This window comes from Symphalangus syndactylus, chromosome 14 (genome assembly GCF_028878055.3).
Source record: "Symphalangus syndactylus isolate Jambi chromosome 14, NHGRI_mSymSyn1-v2.1_pri, whole genome shotgun sequence".
Lineage (NCBI taxonomy): Eukaryota > Metazoa > Chordata > Mammalia > Primates > Hylobatidae > Symphalangus > Symphalangus syndactylus.
The window spans coordinates 18,778,103-18,793,170 of record NC_072436.2 but is presented as its reverse complement, the minus strand read 5'-3'; the positions used below and the strand labels follow the sequence as shown (position 1 = coordinate 18,793,170).

Genomic DNA, 15,068 nt, shown 5'->3' with positions numbered 1-15,068 from the left:
AAAGAAATCTTTGAGCCTCATGAAACTCCACCTCCCTGGGCCTCTTCCGGAACCACAATGTTCAGCCCACTCAGTGTTTGGCCAATGCCACTCTCTCCTCCCCCAGAACATTTCTTTGCTCCTGGAAAATCATCTGGAAACTGTCATCACCACTGTGCTGGTTGGCAGATGTCCTCCAAAGCCAGAGTGAAGCGTACCACACACTACAAGGCATTTCTGGGCTTGGACCAAGAAGGGGCGAGGGCAGGGAAAGAAGATGGCCCAGTCAAAGGGCAACACGGCATCAGCAGGGCTCCTGGGGCCAAGAGGAAAGAGATGGGACTGAGTCTGCCATCGAGCCAGGAGTTTGGGGTGCCAGTCCCTACCTGTGCTTTACCTGCCTCCAAAGCACCTTGATGGAGCCGCAAGGATGGGAGGCAGCTTTCTGTGACCTGCGAGTCATCTCAGGGAAATAGAGGGGGAATCCATGAAACAGGCAGCAAGAGAGAGTCTCAGAACATTATGAGCCCAGAGGACAGAGCAGAGTTCACATGGACAGAGGCTGGATTCTGTTGGAAACCAGACCTGGAGACAATAGCAGAGACCAAATCTTGTCTCCTTCAGAAGTTTAGGCACATTGTCAGCCCTCAAGCAATATTCACTGAATCGATTTATTCAAAAATCAGAATGATTTGACGTTGGGCTAAATGGGAGAGACATGACAAGTGACAGGGAAAGACAGGATGGAAAGGACATGGTGTCTCCACCACGTTGTACTTCCTCTACCCAGAACTCTACTCCGTCATCTGGAGTCCTAGAAACATTTAGATGTAGCCACCCCATTCCCCCAATCCCTGCCCAGCCTCATGTTGGTCCATGCTTTGCAAATTTGCAAGCATCAGCAACCGCCTGCTTTGCCGCCCATGATACCGCATATATTTAATATAGTTGGGGTTCAAACTAATGCTCTACTGGGAGCTCCCTAGGAAAACTCTAGAGCCAGGTCCCTGGGGAGAAGTGGACCCTGGAGGCGTGGGGATTGGGTGAATGCCTGGGCGGAGTATCTGAGCAAACCCACTCTGCCTTTCTGTCCAATCATCATATGGTAGAAAGCACACCTTCCAGATATGGTATCAACCCCTCAGTCATGGTCAGACACCACCTTTTCTCCTGGCTGCTGAGGAAAACATCTCAACCTATGAGATGTCTCCACTGCTCCAAGAAAATGAGTATTTAGGGGAAAGATTAAATGCCCATATACTTGAATCTATAGTGACCCTACCCCTAAATTATACTAGTAACTGTTTATCTGTCTCTGCTTTGCCTGTGGATATTAAGGCAGATGAGACAAATAGTCTTCTTTTGCCAACCAAAGCTGACAGTTTGGCGAGCTTTAGGGGGACCTCAAAGGGGATCAGTTTCTGTGATACAGTTGATGCCTTCTGACTGTGTTTTGTCAGGACTTCCCTCACATTTTAGCCAACCTGGAAACTAGGGAAGAAAAAATAACAGGTTCCAGTCCTAGAACTCTGCGGAAGAAAACAACCTGACCTTTCTCACTGAGGTAAACACATGTGATCCAAAAGATAGTGACAGGAACACTGTTACATTTTCTGGGTCTTAATGATTTGGAAGGGGGGAGGATCCAAAAACACTGTCCTCTCCTAGGCCAGTCCAAATTTCACAACCCATCCGGAAAACAAAAGGCTGAAGACAGAAAAAGAAGACATTTACTATTCCACTTCTTCCTTTTACAACAGTGACAGAAAGGGCCTTGGGAGAAAGATGGCACAGAGAGAAGAAGGAAGGAAGGAAGGAAGGAAGGAAGGAAGGAAGGAAGGAAGGAAGGAAGGAAGGAAAGAGAGAGAAAGAAAGAAAGAGAGAGAGAGAAAGAGAAGAAAGGAAAGAAGGAAGGAAGGAAGGAAAAGAAAGAAAAGAAAAGAAAAGAGAAAAGAAAAGAAAACCAAAAATCTCTGCTTTCTCAAAAATCCCTGGTCTGCCTATCCAGGCTGGGAGAGACCCCGAGGGCAGCCTGTCTCTCCTGCAGCTTTGCAGTCAGCGACAAGCACCATGAAATTAATTTGAAATAAACAATGACAAAGCAAGAAGCTCAACGGGTCCCTGAGTTGCTTTGGGCCCCCACTCCTCCTCGAAGCCCCTGGGCTGTTTAACAAAGCCGTGGGTCCGCCTACCCCAAGCACTTTTTGTGACGTCACAGCTCCGAGGACCATCCGGGGGCTTTACTCTCGCGGAAGCCCAAAAGTTGGGGTCTGACCTCACGACCTTGGCCTTCCCGGGGGCGGGAGGCCCTTGGGACAGGACACGCTGCCCCCAGAGTCCGGAGCTCAGGTCAGTGGCAGTCGACCTAGCCCCCGAGATTCCCTCACGCCGCTCCAAAACCAAAACGGAGCCCAACACGAAGTTGGGTGAAGCTGTAGCTTGCAGGAGCCAGGGAGATGCGCTTTGCCCGGGACTTCCCGGGTCCTGTTGAGACGGAAAGGATCGCAGGGAAGACAGGATAATTGGTCTTTAACTCTGACCCTTACCTTCGAAATTGTACCTTACAAGCATGTCCTCTATTTCCGTGGCTTGATGGGGACATTTTCTCTGATTAAGATCCGGAATAATCACCCACCCAATAGGATCTCTTAGAGGGAAGCGCTGGTTAGAATCCCTCCAGGCTGAGATGAAATCATCGCCATTGAGCCTGCCCTCCCCTAAGGAAACCCCACAAAACCATCCTGAGAATCTCGGCTGTCTTTGGTCGGTACCTGAGACTGCATAGACCTAAACTGAAAGGTGATCGAGGGGGAGGAGCAGGTGCTGGTGCGGAGGAAGCTCTTGGGGCCGAAGTGACCCCGGCGGAGTATGTCGCAAAGGAGGCACCACTGCGTTGAGCGCTTACTTTATCTTTACTTTTAAATCACCAAGGCAAAATCACCTTCAGCTAAAAATGCCTGAAAGACTTTTTAAAATAGTGGGAGTGGGCGTTAGGGGGAAGAGATGGCCTAGGAAATTTTCCGCAGGGCGTTCTAGGGATGAGTTGAGGGAATCTGCATGACGCGCGGCTCCCCGGGGCCACTGCTAAGGACAGATACTTTCAGAAAACCCAGAATGAATAAACAGCACACTCCCTTTGGGAGCGCAATCCCTTTGGGACTGGGGCCTTCCACTCCCACTCCTCCTTTTTCCCTGCTCGGCTCCGCAGCTCCACGACTAGCCAGCTCGTCTGGTCTCTGGCTTGGGCTCCGGTCCGTACCCCCCGGGCGCCCTACTGTCTTACAGCCGCCCGACGCCCCCAGACCCAGCCAGGTCACCAGGGCAGACTGGAGGTTCGCGCCCCCTCACCCGACACCTCCCGTCCGCCTCATCTTTCTTTTTTTTTCGAAAACAGGAAAGCGAAGAAAACTGAAACGTGCCTCATGGTCTGCAGTTTTAGCGGGGTCGGGATTCCACAGCCCTGGGTGGCACATGCCGGACAACTTCCCAAAGTCGGGCTCCCGTGTGGGGAGAAATACACACGCAGGAATGCACACGCATCGCGTGTTCGCAACTGTCTCTGGGAGGTCTGGCGGCTGTGATGGAACATGCACTCACTCGGGCAACATGTCCACAGGTGACATCTATTCGGTCAGTCAACAGATACTTATTGCGCACCTACGACGCTATCTGGTACTTTCCTTTTCCCCTTAGCTGTTGCTGTCCAGCCCAGCGCCAGTCCTGAGACTGGCTTACCGGCCGCTCCCTTCCACAAGAAACTCGTGTCCGGCGTGAAGAGCGGACGATAAACACTTTCCAAGCTCAGCGAAAAGTACTAATTACAGGAGCGGCTGGGAGCCCGGGACACGGGGACCTGTCCCTCCAGGGACTGGAGTCTTCTACCTGCAAGGGACCCGGCCCGGGGAACTGGAATGGACAAGGGGTAACCCCTTCTCCCATCACCTCTAATGAGAACATTGCCCGAGGCTGAGATATTTGGGGGACCCCGCTGCTCACCCCACCAAACTTTCCCTAAGGACAGAAAAGCGTCCCTACTGAAAACGGATTTAAACACCGTCCCCACTTTCGCTAAGGAAGTTTGGATAAGGAGGTTGTGGTCCTTAATTCGCCAGGTAAAAAGAACCCCATCCGCTCGCATCCCTCACCCGCCTCCTGGGCACTGAGTGTTTGCGCGAAACTCGCCCTGCGCCAGAAACTCTGGGCTCCGGTCTCAGCTCCCGCGTAGACGCGGAGGAGAGATTGGCGGCCCCCGCTGGGGAAATTGAGCCCGGCGCCGGCCCGGGACGTGCAAGAGCGGGAAAGGGGGAGATCCCAGACCTCGGTTTCCCGAGGGCTTCCCTGGGGAGCCACTCGCACCTCTGTGTCTCCGCTCCCGGCGGCAGACCTCACGGCGCTTGCTCAAGAGCGGGTATCCGAAAGCACGTCCCGAACACGGAGAAGCGCCCTCCGTCTCCTGCCTCTTGACCTGCGCCCTTTCCCTCCCTCACCGCATCAGATGGAGGACCCTGGCTCGTTTCGCCCCTGGCTAAATGCTCTAGCTAATACTGGGTCAACAGCCTTAGTTTCCAGATCTGTAACCTGAACATCAGGAGCGGGTTCCTTTCCTTCTACCTGTGTCTGAGGTCCGCTGGTCAGGGACTGCGCGCGTCTTCCCAGGTCAGGGAGGAGGGGTCGGGGCGACCTGAGAAAGACACAACGAAGCGAATGGAGCCCCTGAACGGGGAAAGGGGAGTGGACACCGGGAGGCCCCTGCAGAAATGCAGGACCGATCCACTCGCGAACTGACAGTGCCACGCGCTAGACTTGGCCTGACTGTGGCAACGCTTGGCACCTGGGGGATAGAGGCCTTCTCCTGGCCTCAGCCCCCAAATTCTGCGCAGAATAGAAACGGCTGGCATCTCAAGTGCTCTTTTTTAACCCGGTTCTCTACAGACACAAGTTCCCTCACTGAGCTGCGCAGAGGTGGATCCGCACAGGAGGGAATATCGCGTAGGAATTCCTGCAAATATAAATCTCAGCAGCAAAGCAGTCCAGATTGAGTGGAACACACCACCCCCAGCCACCACCATCCAAGTTTTCCTTGGTTCTCGGAGTTGGAAACAGTTTCTGGGCTTTTGGCGCCCCCTCTGGATACATATAAAAACTGCAGTCCATTTTTAAGTCGCATGTTCATCGTAAGTTTTCAGGAAGATGTAAAATTCAAAAATGCTCGCATCAAATCAACGGGAAATGTATAAATCCCAGTCGTTTATGATGTGAAACTCTACATATTAGTATCTTATTGCATAATTGCATTAAAAGTATATTTATACATATACGTATATATCTTGACACATGTTTAGTGAAATATTCCAAAATATCTTAAAGTCATAGCCCTCTTCACTGACTTTATTCCAGCAAACATGGTAATTACAATATAATACAACTAAGTACAGACGACCTGGCTAAAATGTCTGCCCGATGGTCTCCGAGTCTCCTGAATCAGGTGTCTGAGAATTACACAGTTATACTGTACACACAATGCCCTTCTACCCAGGACACAGAAATAGGTCCACACTACGCGGACTTTTTTCTCCTAGGAAAGGACGATGCTGTTCTTACACTTTCTGAAAGTAATCACAGAGCCCTGGATACGAAACTATTGTATGCAAATCTCTTAAATTTGTAAACGAGCTATAGGGCACCAGAAACATCCCATTTGAAGAAGTTACATTCGTTAAAAAGAAAAAATGCCGTTGAACAAGGCTGTAACTTACTACCTTATGAAGAGTTCCATTTCCTATAAGAAATGTCGGGCTTCTTCCGAAGACAACGAGAGAAAACAAGATCTTAAAAAATTCTCCCGGAAGGACATCGATTTGGATCTTGTGATAGTGTCCTCACTTCGCAAATTAGAAAGGGGAAAAAAACAAGTTTTTAATATGATGTGGGCCGATTCACCATAACAATAATTTAATTAGAGGCGAATTTTTGCAAGAGCCCAAAAGTGGGGGGGGGGCGGGGAGTTTAAAATTAAGAGTTTCCCAATGTCGTGCGTTTATTTGGCATTCTGAGAGCACGGAACCCGCAAGCGACCAAGACTTTTCTTCTGTCCCAGAGCAGATAGCTCCGCACTTACCCAACCTGGCTCTAAGCATTTCGTGTAAACACAAAGGTTGTGCTCAAATCACACTTGAAATACATGAGAGACACCACCAATGCCTCCCCCAGAACTCCCAACTATATGCAGGTCTGAACCGACCGGACTAGAGTCAGAAGCACCGGCGCTTCACCCCTTCAGGTGTTTAGTAAATGCCAGCAAAAGCAGGCAAGCAGCACGACTCCGCCAGAGTGGAGAGTTCTGTTTGCGATGGTGCCCATTTGTTTGGTCTTTTACAAACCAAGTGACCGGCCTGGGCCTCGCGGCCCGGGACAGCTTTATTGGCAAACTTCGATCTCTCAAAGCCAGAGCAGTTAGCAAACTCTCCCCAGACAGCGCGACTCGGCTGACGTTTTTGACTCGGCCAGGAGGCAAAGACCAAAACGTCAGAGCAGTAGCCCTGTTACTGAGGAGCGTCGGCAGGGTCGCGGGTAGAGGGGACTGGAGAAGGACTTGTCAGAGCTCAAGGTCGGTGTGGCGCGGGGCGGCCCCGAGAGCGCCGGGCTCCTGCGTGGCCACGGCCGCCGCTGCCAACCTTCGCGGGGACTTAGCTTTGCTTTCCATTGACTCCCTTTGCAAAAGCGCAGCAGAATCCTGACCAGCCGCACCAGCCCCGGCGAACCCGAGCATGTTAATCTATTTATATGGATTATTACGGAGGAACAGCGGGCGTTGAGTCACCAAAACATTTGCTTCAAAAGACTATTTCTAAGCACTTTTGCAGGCAGGCAGGCTCGCTCCAGGCGCGTAAACTCGGCTACGCATTAAAAAGCGGCTGCTTTTCGAATACTGCAAACTCCAGCTAAGTCCCCGGTGCCGCGGAGAGAGCAGTGAAAAGAAATGTCGGAGGTGGGGGTAGATCCTAGTCCAGACACACACACTTGCACACACACACACACATAAAGATTCGCGCGGAGAAGGCACTAAAATTCTGGCATTCCGAGAGTACGACAAACTTACACACTTGGAAGTCCCGGGTCCCCCGCCTTCCCCGCAGCACCCCCCGCCCCCCCTACCCGACCGTCCACCCTTTGGCTGCGCTCCCCTCCCCTCTCCTCCCCTCCCGTCTCGTCACCCAGCCCAGTGCCACAATCCTCCTCCCTCCCCAAAATCGGGTCCAATCAGCTGCCTGCCAACCCTGGGACTGCTGTGCTGTGATTGGCGGGTGGCTCTAAGGTGAGGCGGAGTATTTATTAAAGAGACCCTGGGCTGGGAGTTGGAGAGCGGAGAGCGGAGCTCGAAACTGACTGGAAACTTCAGTGGCGCGGAGACTCGCCAATTTCAACCCCGGAACCTTTTCTTTGCAGGAGGAGAAGAGAAGGGGTGCAAGCTCCCGCATTTTTGCTCTTCTTCCTCCCCTCCTCCTCCTCTCCAATTCGCTTCCCCCCACTTGGAGCGGGCAGCTGCGGACTGGCCACCCCGCGCCTTCCTAAGTGCTCGCCGCGGTAGCCGGCCGACGCGCCAGCCTCCCCAGGAGCCGCTCGCTCCGCATCCGGGCAGCCAAGGGGAGAGGAGCCCGCGCCTCGAGTCCCCGAGCCGCCGCGGCTTCTCGCCTTTCCCGGCCACCAGCCCCCTGCCCCGGGCCCGCGTATGAATCTCCTGGACCCCTTCATGAAGATGACCGACGAGCAAGAGAAGGGCCTGTCCGGCGCCCCCAGCCCCACCATGTCCGAGGACTCCGCGGGCTCGCCCTGCCCGTCGGGCTCCGGCTCGGACACCGAGAACACGCGGCCCCAGGAGAACACGTTCCCCAAGGGCGAGCCCGACCTGAAGAAGGAGAGCGAGGAGGACAAGTTCCCCGTGTGCATCCGCGAGGCGGTCAGCCAGGTGCTCAAGGGCTACGACTGGACGCTGGTGCCCATGCCGGTGCGCGTCAACGGCTCCAGCAAGAACAAGCCGCACGTCAAGCGGCCCATGAACGCCTTCATGGTGTGGGCGCAGGCGGCGCGCAGGAAGCTCGCGGACCAGTACCCGCACTTGCACAACGCCGAGCTCAGCAAGACGCTGGGCAAGCTCTGGAGGTAGGGCCCGGCGGGGGCGGCGCGGCAGGGTGGGCATCGCGGCGGCTGGGGGCGCTGGCCAGGGCTGACTTGCCCCGCCCCGCCTCCCATCGCCCGGGAGTTGCCGTTCCGGGAGCCGGCGGGATGGGCGTGGGAGTGGGAACGGGGTGTAACTGTGGCTCAGAGTTTGACAAAGTTCTTGGGCTGCTCGCGGGGACGCGGAGGAGGGGGTTGGTAAGTGGAAGGGGTGGGGGAGGTAGCTGGAGGATGGACGAAGACTGGTGGGAGACGGAAGGAGGGGGCTGCCAGCCGGCTCTCCCGTCGCCTGGAAGCTCAATCGGGGCGGGGAAGTGAAGCTTGCCTCCCCTCTACCCCGCCTCTTAAAACTGCACTCTCTTGTGCAGCCTCACTACACCCACGGAGATGGGGCAAGGGAGAAACCGAGGTTGGAGGAGACCCTTGGCAGGAATTGGGAGGCAGGAGGAGGGAGGCTACTGGAAATAGTTGGGAGTATATGGGGGGGGTGAGAATTGGGGAGCTTCTTGCAGCTTAAGTAATTTGGGGGAAAGTTTTTAAAGGCTCTTGGGGTTGGGGGCGGTAAGTCGAGCAGCAAAGGCGGTTAGGGGGCAGCAACAGGAGTCGTTTTCATCTCCAGCGTTTCCAAAATAGAAATAGAAGGGGAGGGGGGGAGGGGGCGGGGAGTGACCGCTCAGGTCAGACGGCAGGAACTTATTTATTTATTTTTAAGAAAAGTTATGAGCTGTGGTTGCAGGCAGGAGGGAAGATGGAGTTGTGTGCAAAGGAAGCCGAGTGGTCTGGGTCGCCGCCTCCTCCCCGCCGACCTGACAGTTTGGCGGATTTCACTGACCCCTCTTCCTCTTTTTCTCTGTGCCCCCCGCCCTGCCCCGAGCAGACTTCTGAACGAGAGCGAGAAGCGGCCCTTCGTGGAGGAGGCGGAGCGGCTGCGCGTGCAGCACAAGAAGGACCACCCGGATTACAAGTACCAGCCGCGGCGGAGGAAGTCGGTGAAGAACGGGCAGGCGGAGGCAGAGGAGGCCACGGAGCAGACGCACATCTCCCCCAACGCCATCTTCAAGGCGCTGCAGGCCGACTCGCCTCACTCTTCCTCGGGCATGAGCGAAGTGCACTCCCCCGGCGAGCACTCGGGTGAGTCGCCCCTCGGCCCCACCGGACAAGCCACCCCAGTCCCGCCTGGCACACCCCCTGCCCTCCGCCTGGGAGATTCTTCTTGGGGACTTTATGCTTCCCGGGAGGGACACGCTACCCTTTGCGCCTGTCTCGCTCCCCTCTCTACCCGGAGCCTAAGAGGCACCCAAACAGCGCGCGCGCGCGCGCGCGCGCACACACACACACACACATACACACACACACACACCCCAACTCAATCCCAGCATCCGAAGAGATTAACTTTTTTATTGGGAGGTAAAATGGCCTTACAGCCTTACAAGACCTCCCCTTTCTTTTCTGGTCCGCCACCCCAAAAGCACACACAGGGCTCTTACACAAGTAGCAATTTGGTCTTCCGGACCCTCCGGGCCCCAGACCCTCCCCTGATAAAAGGAGGCTGTCCAGTGTGTACCGGCGGGTTAATCATTGGGCGACTTATCTCCGGTGCAGCGCACCTCCCGCGCGGGTGCGGGCCCTTACTACACTTTAGCAGCAAGGGAGGGTCCCTGGAGGGTGCCTAAGACTAGGGCATCTGCACGGCCCTTGTTGATTTTCCCGTGCTTGTTCTTTTATTGTCCGCAGGGCAATCCCAGGGCCCACCGACCCCACCCACAACCCCCAAAACCGACGTGCAGCCGGGCAAGGCTGACCTGAAGCGAGAGGGGCGCCCCTTGCCAGAGGGGGGCAGACAGCCCCCCATCGACTTCCGCGACGTGGACATCGGCGAGCTGAGCAGCGACGTTATCTCCAACATCGAGACCTTCGACGTCAACGAGTTTGACCAGTACCTGCCGCCCAATGGCCACCCGGGGGTGCCGGCCACGCACGGCCAGGTCACCTACACGGGCAGCTACGGCATCAGCAGCACTGCGGCCACCCCGGCGAGCGCGGGCCACGTGTGGATGTCCAAGCAGCAGGCGCCGCCGCCGCCGCCCCCGCAGCAGCCCCCACAGGCCCCGCCGGCCCCGCAGGCGCCCCCCCAGCCGCAGGCAGCGCCCCCGCAGCAGCCGGCCGCGCCGCCGCAGCAGCCACAGGCGCACACGCTGACCACGCTGAGCAGCGAGCCGGGCCAGTCCCAGCGAACGCACATCAAGACGGAGCAGCTGAGTCCCAGCCACTACAGCGAGCAGCAGCAGCACTCGCCCCAGCAGATCGCCTACAGCCCCTTCAACCTCCCGCACTACAGCCCCTCCTACCCGCCCATCACCCGCTCACAGTACGACTACACCGACCACCAGAACTCCAGCTCCTACTACAGCCACGCGGCGGGCCAGGGCACCGGCCTCTACTCCACCTTCACCTACATGAACCCCGCCCAGCGCCCCATGTACACCCCCATCGCCGACACCTCTGGGGTCCCTTCCATCCCGCAGACCCACAGCCCCCAGCACTGGGAACAACCCGTCTACACACAGCTCACTCGACCTTGAGGAGGCCTCCCACGAAGGGCGAAGATGGCCGAAATGATCCTAAAAATAACCGAAGAAAGAGAGGACCAACCAGAATTCCCTTTGGACATTTGTGTTTTTTTGTTTTTTTATTTTTTTTCTTCTTCTTCTTCCTTAAAGACATTTAAGCTAAAGGCAACTCGTACCCAAATTTCCAAGACACAAACATGACCTATCCAAGCGCATTACCCACTTGTGGCCAATCAGTGGCCAGGCCAACCTGGGCTAAATGGAGCAGCGAAATCAGCGAGAAACTGGACTTTTTAAACCCTCTTCAGAGCAAGCGTGGAGGATGATGGAGAATCGTGTGATCAGTGTGCTAAATCTCTCTGCCTGTTTGGACTTTGTAATTATTTTTTTAGCAGTAATTAAAGAAAAAAGTCCTCTGTGAGGAATATTCTCTATTTTAAATATTTTTAGTATGTACTGTGTATGATTCATTACCATTTTGAGGGGATTTATACATATTTTTAGATAAAATTAAATGCTCTTATTTTTCCAACAGCTAAACTACTCTTAGTTGAACAGTATGCCCTAGCTTTTCTTGCAACCAGAGTATTTTTGTACAGATTTGCGTTCTCTTACAAAAAGAAAAAAAAATCCTGTTGTATTAACATTTAAAAACAGAATTGTGTTATGTGATCAGTTTTGGGGGTTAACTTTGCTTAATTCCTCAGGCTTTGCGATTCAAGGAGGAGCTGCCTTAAAAAAAATAAAGGCCTTATTTTGCAATTATGGGAGTAAACACTAGTCTAGAGAAGCATTTGGTAAGCTTTATCGTATATATATTTTTTAAACAACAGAAAAACACCTTGAGCCTTAAAACCGTGCTGCTGGGAAACATTTGCACTCTTCTTTTAGTGCATTTCCTCCTGCCTTTGCTTGTTCACTGCAGTCTTAAAGAGGTAAAAGGCAAGCAAAGGAAATGAAATCTGTTCTGGGAATGTTTCAGCAGCCAGTAAGTGCCCGAGCACACTGCCCCTGGTTGCCTGCCTGGGCCTCATGTGGAAGGCAGATGCCTGCTCGCTCTGTCACCTGTGCCTCTCTGAACACCAGCAGTTAACCTTCAAGACATTCCACGTGCTAAAATTATTTATTTTGTAAGGAGAGGTTTTAATTAAAACAAAAAAAAAACTTCTTTTTTTTTTCTTCTTCAATTTTACCTTCTTTAAAATAGGTTGTTGGAGCCTTCCTCAAAGGGTATGGTCATCTGTTAAATTATGTTCTTAACTGTAACCAGTTTTTTTTATTTATCTCTTTAATCTTTTTTTATTATTAAAAGCAAGTTTCTTTGGATTCCTCACCCTAGATTTGTATAAATGCCTTTTTGTCCATCCCTTTTTTCTTTGTTGTTTTTGTTGAAAACAAACTGGAAACTTGTTTCTCTTTTTGTATAAATGAGAGATTGCAAATGTAGTGTATCACTGAGTCATTTGCAGTGTTTTCTGCCACAGACCTTTGGGCTGCCCTATATTTGTGTGTGTGTGTGTGTGTGTGTGTGTGTGTGTGTGTGTTTTGACACAAAAACAATGCAAGCATGTGCCATCGATATTTCTCTGCATCTTCTCTTGGAGTGAGGGAGGCTACCTGGAGGGGATCAGCCCACTGACAGACCTTAATCTTAGTTACTGCTGTGGCTAGAGAGTTTGAGGATTGCTTTTTAAAAAAGACAGCAAACTTTTTTTATTTAAAAAAAGATATATTAACAGTTTTAGAAGTCAGTAGAATAAAATCTTAAAGCACTCATAATATGGCATCTTTCAATTTCTGTATAAAAGCGGATCTTTTTAAAAAGATATTTCTGTAACTTAAGAAACCTGGCATTTAAATCATATTTTGTCTTTAGGTAAAAGCTTTGGTTTGTGTTCGTGTTTTGTTTGTTTCACTTGTTTCCCTCCCAGCCCCAAACCTTTTGTTCTCTCCGTGAAACTTAACCTTTCCCTTTTTCTTTCTCTTTTTTTTTGTATATTATTGTTTACAATAAATATACATTGCATTAAAAAGAAAGTGGCCCTGTGGATTTATTCACCCAGTTCTCGTGTTGGATGATTTGGCAAATTTGAGCACAAAAGACATTGTGGAGTGCTGATCCCTGTGATGTTTTTGTTTTTTATCAGCACCTTTGGCAATCCTAGAACACACGCTGAGGAAAAGACTGCATCTCCCAAAAATCTAGGCAGAAAAATCTTGAAAAGTGCCACTCCAATAGATCACACAGAAAATTACATGTCAGTAGTTGCTCACTCTGGCAAAAATGTTTGTTGTGGTTTTCATGACCTCATGCTTCAGGGCAAAAGCTGTCCCTTGCGGAGGTCACAGGGAATATTAGACCTGAAATCAGGAGCTTGTCAGTAGACAGAATGCCAGAGGGGTGACTTGCTTATCTGGTTTTAATATGGCAAACTTTCTATTCCTATGAACACATACCCAAGAAATGGAGTATCCATTTAAAAAGCAAAGGAAGCCAGAGAAAAACAATGTCTACAGGGAACCAGAGGGAAGCCTGTAGTATTAACCCATTAAATGATTCAGAGCCATCCAGATTTCTCTGCAGAGACAACGAAAGGGGATGATTTTTCTGCTCCCTCCAGTTTAACTCATTCTAAGCAGACGCAAAGCCATTGTAGAAGAAACAAGACCTAATCCTGTTTTCCTTGGCCCCAGTTAGATGGGGAGTTTCCAGGTTCAGAGAAATGCTCAGGTCATTTTTCATTAAATAGATGAAATCACTCCTTCCCTCGCATGGGCACACCTCCCCATCCCCACTCCCACACCCCAGCTGATTGGAGAAGTGTCTCTAAAGAGTCAGTCACCTTCACCCTCTCAGGCTAGTTTTACTACTGGGCCTGTGTCTCTGACAGTCTTAACCAGAGTCCAACCTCTCTGGCATTACCTCACATTGTCTGTTTCTGCTTATTGGATTCCTGGCTGACATCCCACACCAGGAACACGGCAACCAGGAAAATGGTAGTTATCAAATCGAAGCAACATTAGTACTCGGCCTCCTTTGCAAATTCCTTCGACAAACATTGATTGAGGGCCTGTGATCTGCGGGGGACTGTGCAAATCCTTCCCTACCCCTTCAGACATCAAATTCTGTTCCTTGTTTGTCACATAGCCTTCCATGCGCTGAGGCCCTCCCTTCTTACAAAATCTCTATTTTTTTTTTCTCTTGCCAACACTCACAAAGTCCTTTTTAAAAGTCTCTGTGGTGTTCACTAATTCTTGCCTACCTTATTCGTTCTAATCCCTTTGTCTATTAAAATCAACGCACACCATTCCACTGCGACTACCCCCTTCCCTAGCAAATCTGTATGTTTGCTAGACTGTTCTCCCTTCCAGAAATATGCTCTTTTTCCCAGTATGTGGGCTTTGCCAGGACTTCTTGAAGCCGAAATGTTCCGTTCGGACATAAACTTGTGAAGGGAACTGAAGCAAGTTGTTTTGCTTTCCTGTGCCTCACTTTCCCCTTTTGCTGAGTATGTTTATAATTCCTCCTACATACAGCAGGGATGTTAATAAAGGAGATTTTAGCCAGAGCAATCTGGGAATTGACTGCATTGGAGTCTTCTGGTCTGTACAGCAGTCCCCCTGCATTAGAATTCCTGAGAGTAATACCCAGGAAAAAGTTTCATAAGCTCCCCGAGTGGCTCTGATACACAGTAAAATACAAGAGACACAGGAGTGCTGGGAGAGAGAATTCCTCAGAATCCTGCTCACCCCCATATCTATGAGATCTAGTCAAAGCCCAATATCACCAGATTATAAAATATTTTGGAGGAATTTTTAGTCTAACTCCAGAAGCACAGAGCTTATCACCCTGGCAACAGCAACACATTGACTGGAAACCTAGGAGAGTCCTCCACACCGGAAAGAGCTTGTATGTAGATCCAGGGTTATTTGTTTGCACTTGAAATAAAACCTTTTCTTTTCTAACCATTTTAACAAAACTGGAATTTTTAGCAAAAGGGAATAAAAATAAACTCATTTAAGAATCAGTCTTTTGCTCTATTATTAAATTAGAGCCATGTGGATTCGTTTGAGCTGTTTGACTTTCCCACTTCAACTCCATCCCATCCCTTTCCTTCCCTGATTTCCAAAATGAACGTTTTCGAGGCAGCATGGTGGCACTTTGTATATTAAAGTAATTGATGAACTATCACTACAGCCAGAGCTGGATTTACTATGAAGCAAACAAAGCTCAAGCTTCAGCACCTCTCAAAAGCACAGGCTCCTTTTTAGGCTCTAGACTTATTCTTGAATTTTCAAAATTTAAATTCTTTTTCTTAAAGAACTTCGCCTCAAAACAAAAAA

The 15,068-nt window shown here is 51.1% G+C and overlaps 1 protein-coding gene and 2 long non-coding RNA genes across 4 annotated transcripts in view; 2 read left to right on the top strand and 1 right to left on the bottom strand.

Annotated features, from left to right (window-relative positions):
- LOC129461917 (uncharacterized) overlaps nucleotides 1-10,065 on the bottom strand; it is a 34,413-nt gene extending 24,348 nt beyond the window's left edge. Inside the window, exons 1-2 of one of the 2 annotated variants that reach the window (XR_010115576.1) lie at nucleotides 9,957-10,065; nucleotides 5,739-5,861 (exon numbers count right to left, since the gene is read on the bottom strand). This is a non-coding gene — a long non-coding RNA (uncharacterized lncRNA). The remainder of the gene's footprint in view (nucleotides 1-5,738; nucleotides 5,862-9,956) is intronic. The other variant, XR_008650729.2, reaches the window with a different exon arrangement.
- On the top strand, nucleotides 2,222-5,284 carry LOC134732425 (uncharacterized). The gene is made up of 3 exons (XR_010115574.1): nucleotides 2,222-2,328; nucleotides 3,374-4,091; nucleotides 4,912-5,284. It is a non-coding gene; the product is annotated as an uncharacterized lncRNA (long non-coding RNA).
- On the top strand, nucleotides 7,328-12,761 carry SOX9 (SRY-box transcription factor 9). The gene is made up of 3 exons (XM_055241389.2): nucleotides 7,328-8,139; nucleotides 9,032-9,285; nucleotides 9,889-12,761. The coding sequence occupies exons 1-3, from the start codon at nucleotides 7,709-7,711 to the stop codon at nucleotides 10,734-10,736; spliced, it is 1,533 nt and encodes a 510-aa protein (XP_055097364.1). The 5' UTR covers nucleotides 7,328-7,708; the 3' UTR covers nucleotides 10,737-12,761.
- The last annotated feature ends 2,307 nt before the right edge of the window (nucleotides 12,762-15,068 follow it).

Excerpts from the sequence above, each read along its gene's own strand:
- SOX9 (XM_055241389.2), top strand. The coding sequence starts at position 7,709 with ATGAATCTCCTGGACCCCTTCATGAAGATGACCGACGAGCAAGAGAAG. Across the intron at positions 8,140-9,031 it reads ACGCTGGGCAAGCTCTGGAG|ACTTCTGAACGAGAGCGAGA; the intron begins GTAGGGCCCGGC and ends TGCCCCGAGCAG. Across the intron at positions 9,286-9,888 it reads CTCCCCCGGCGAGCACTCGG|GGCAATCCCAGGGCCCACCG; the intron begins GTGAGTCGCCCC and ends TATTGTCCGCAG.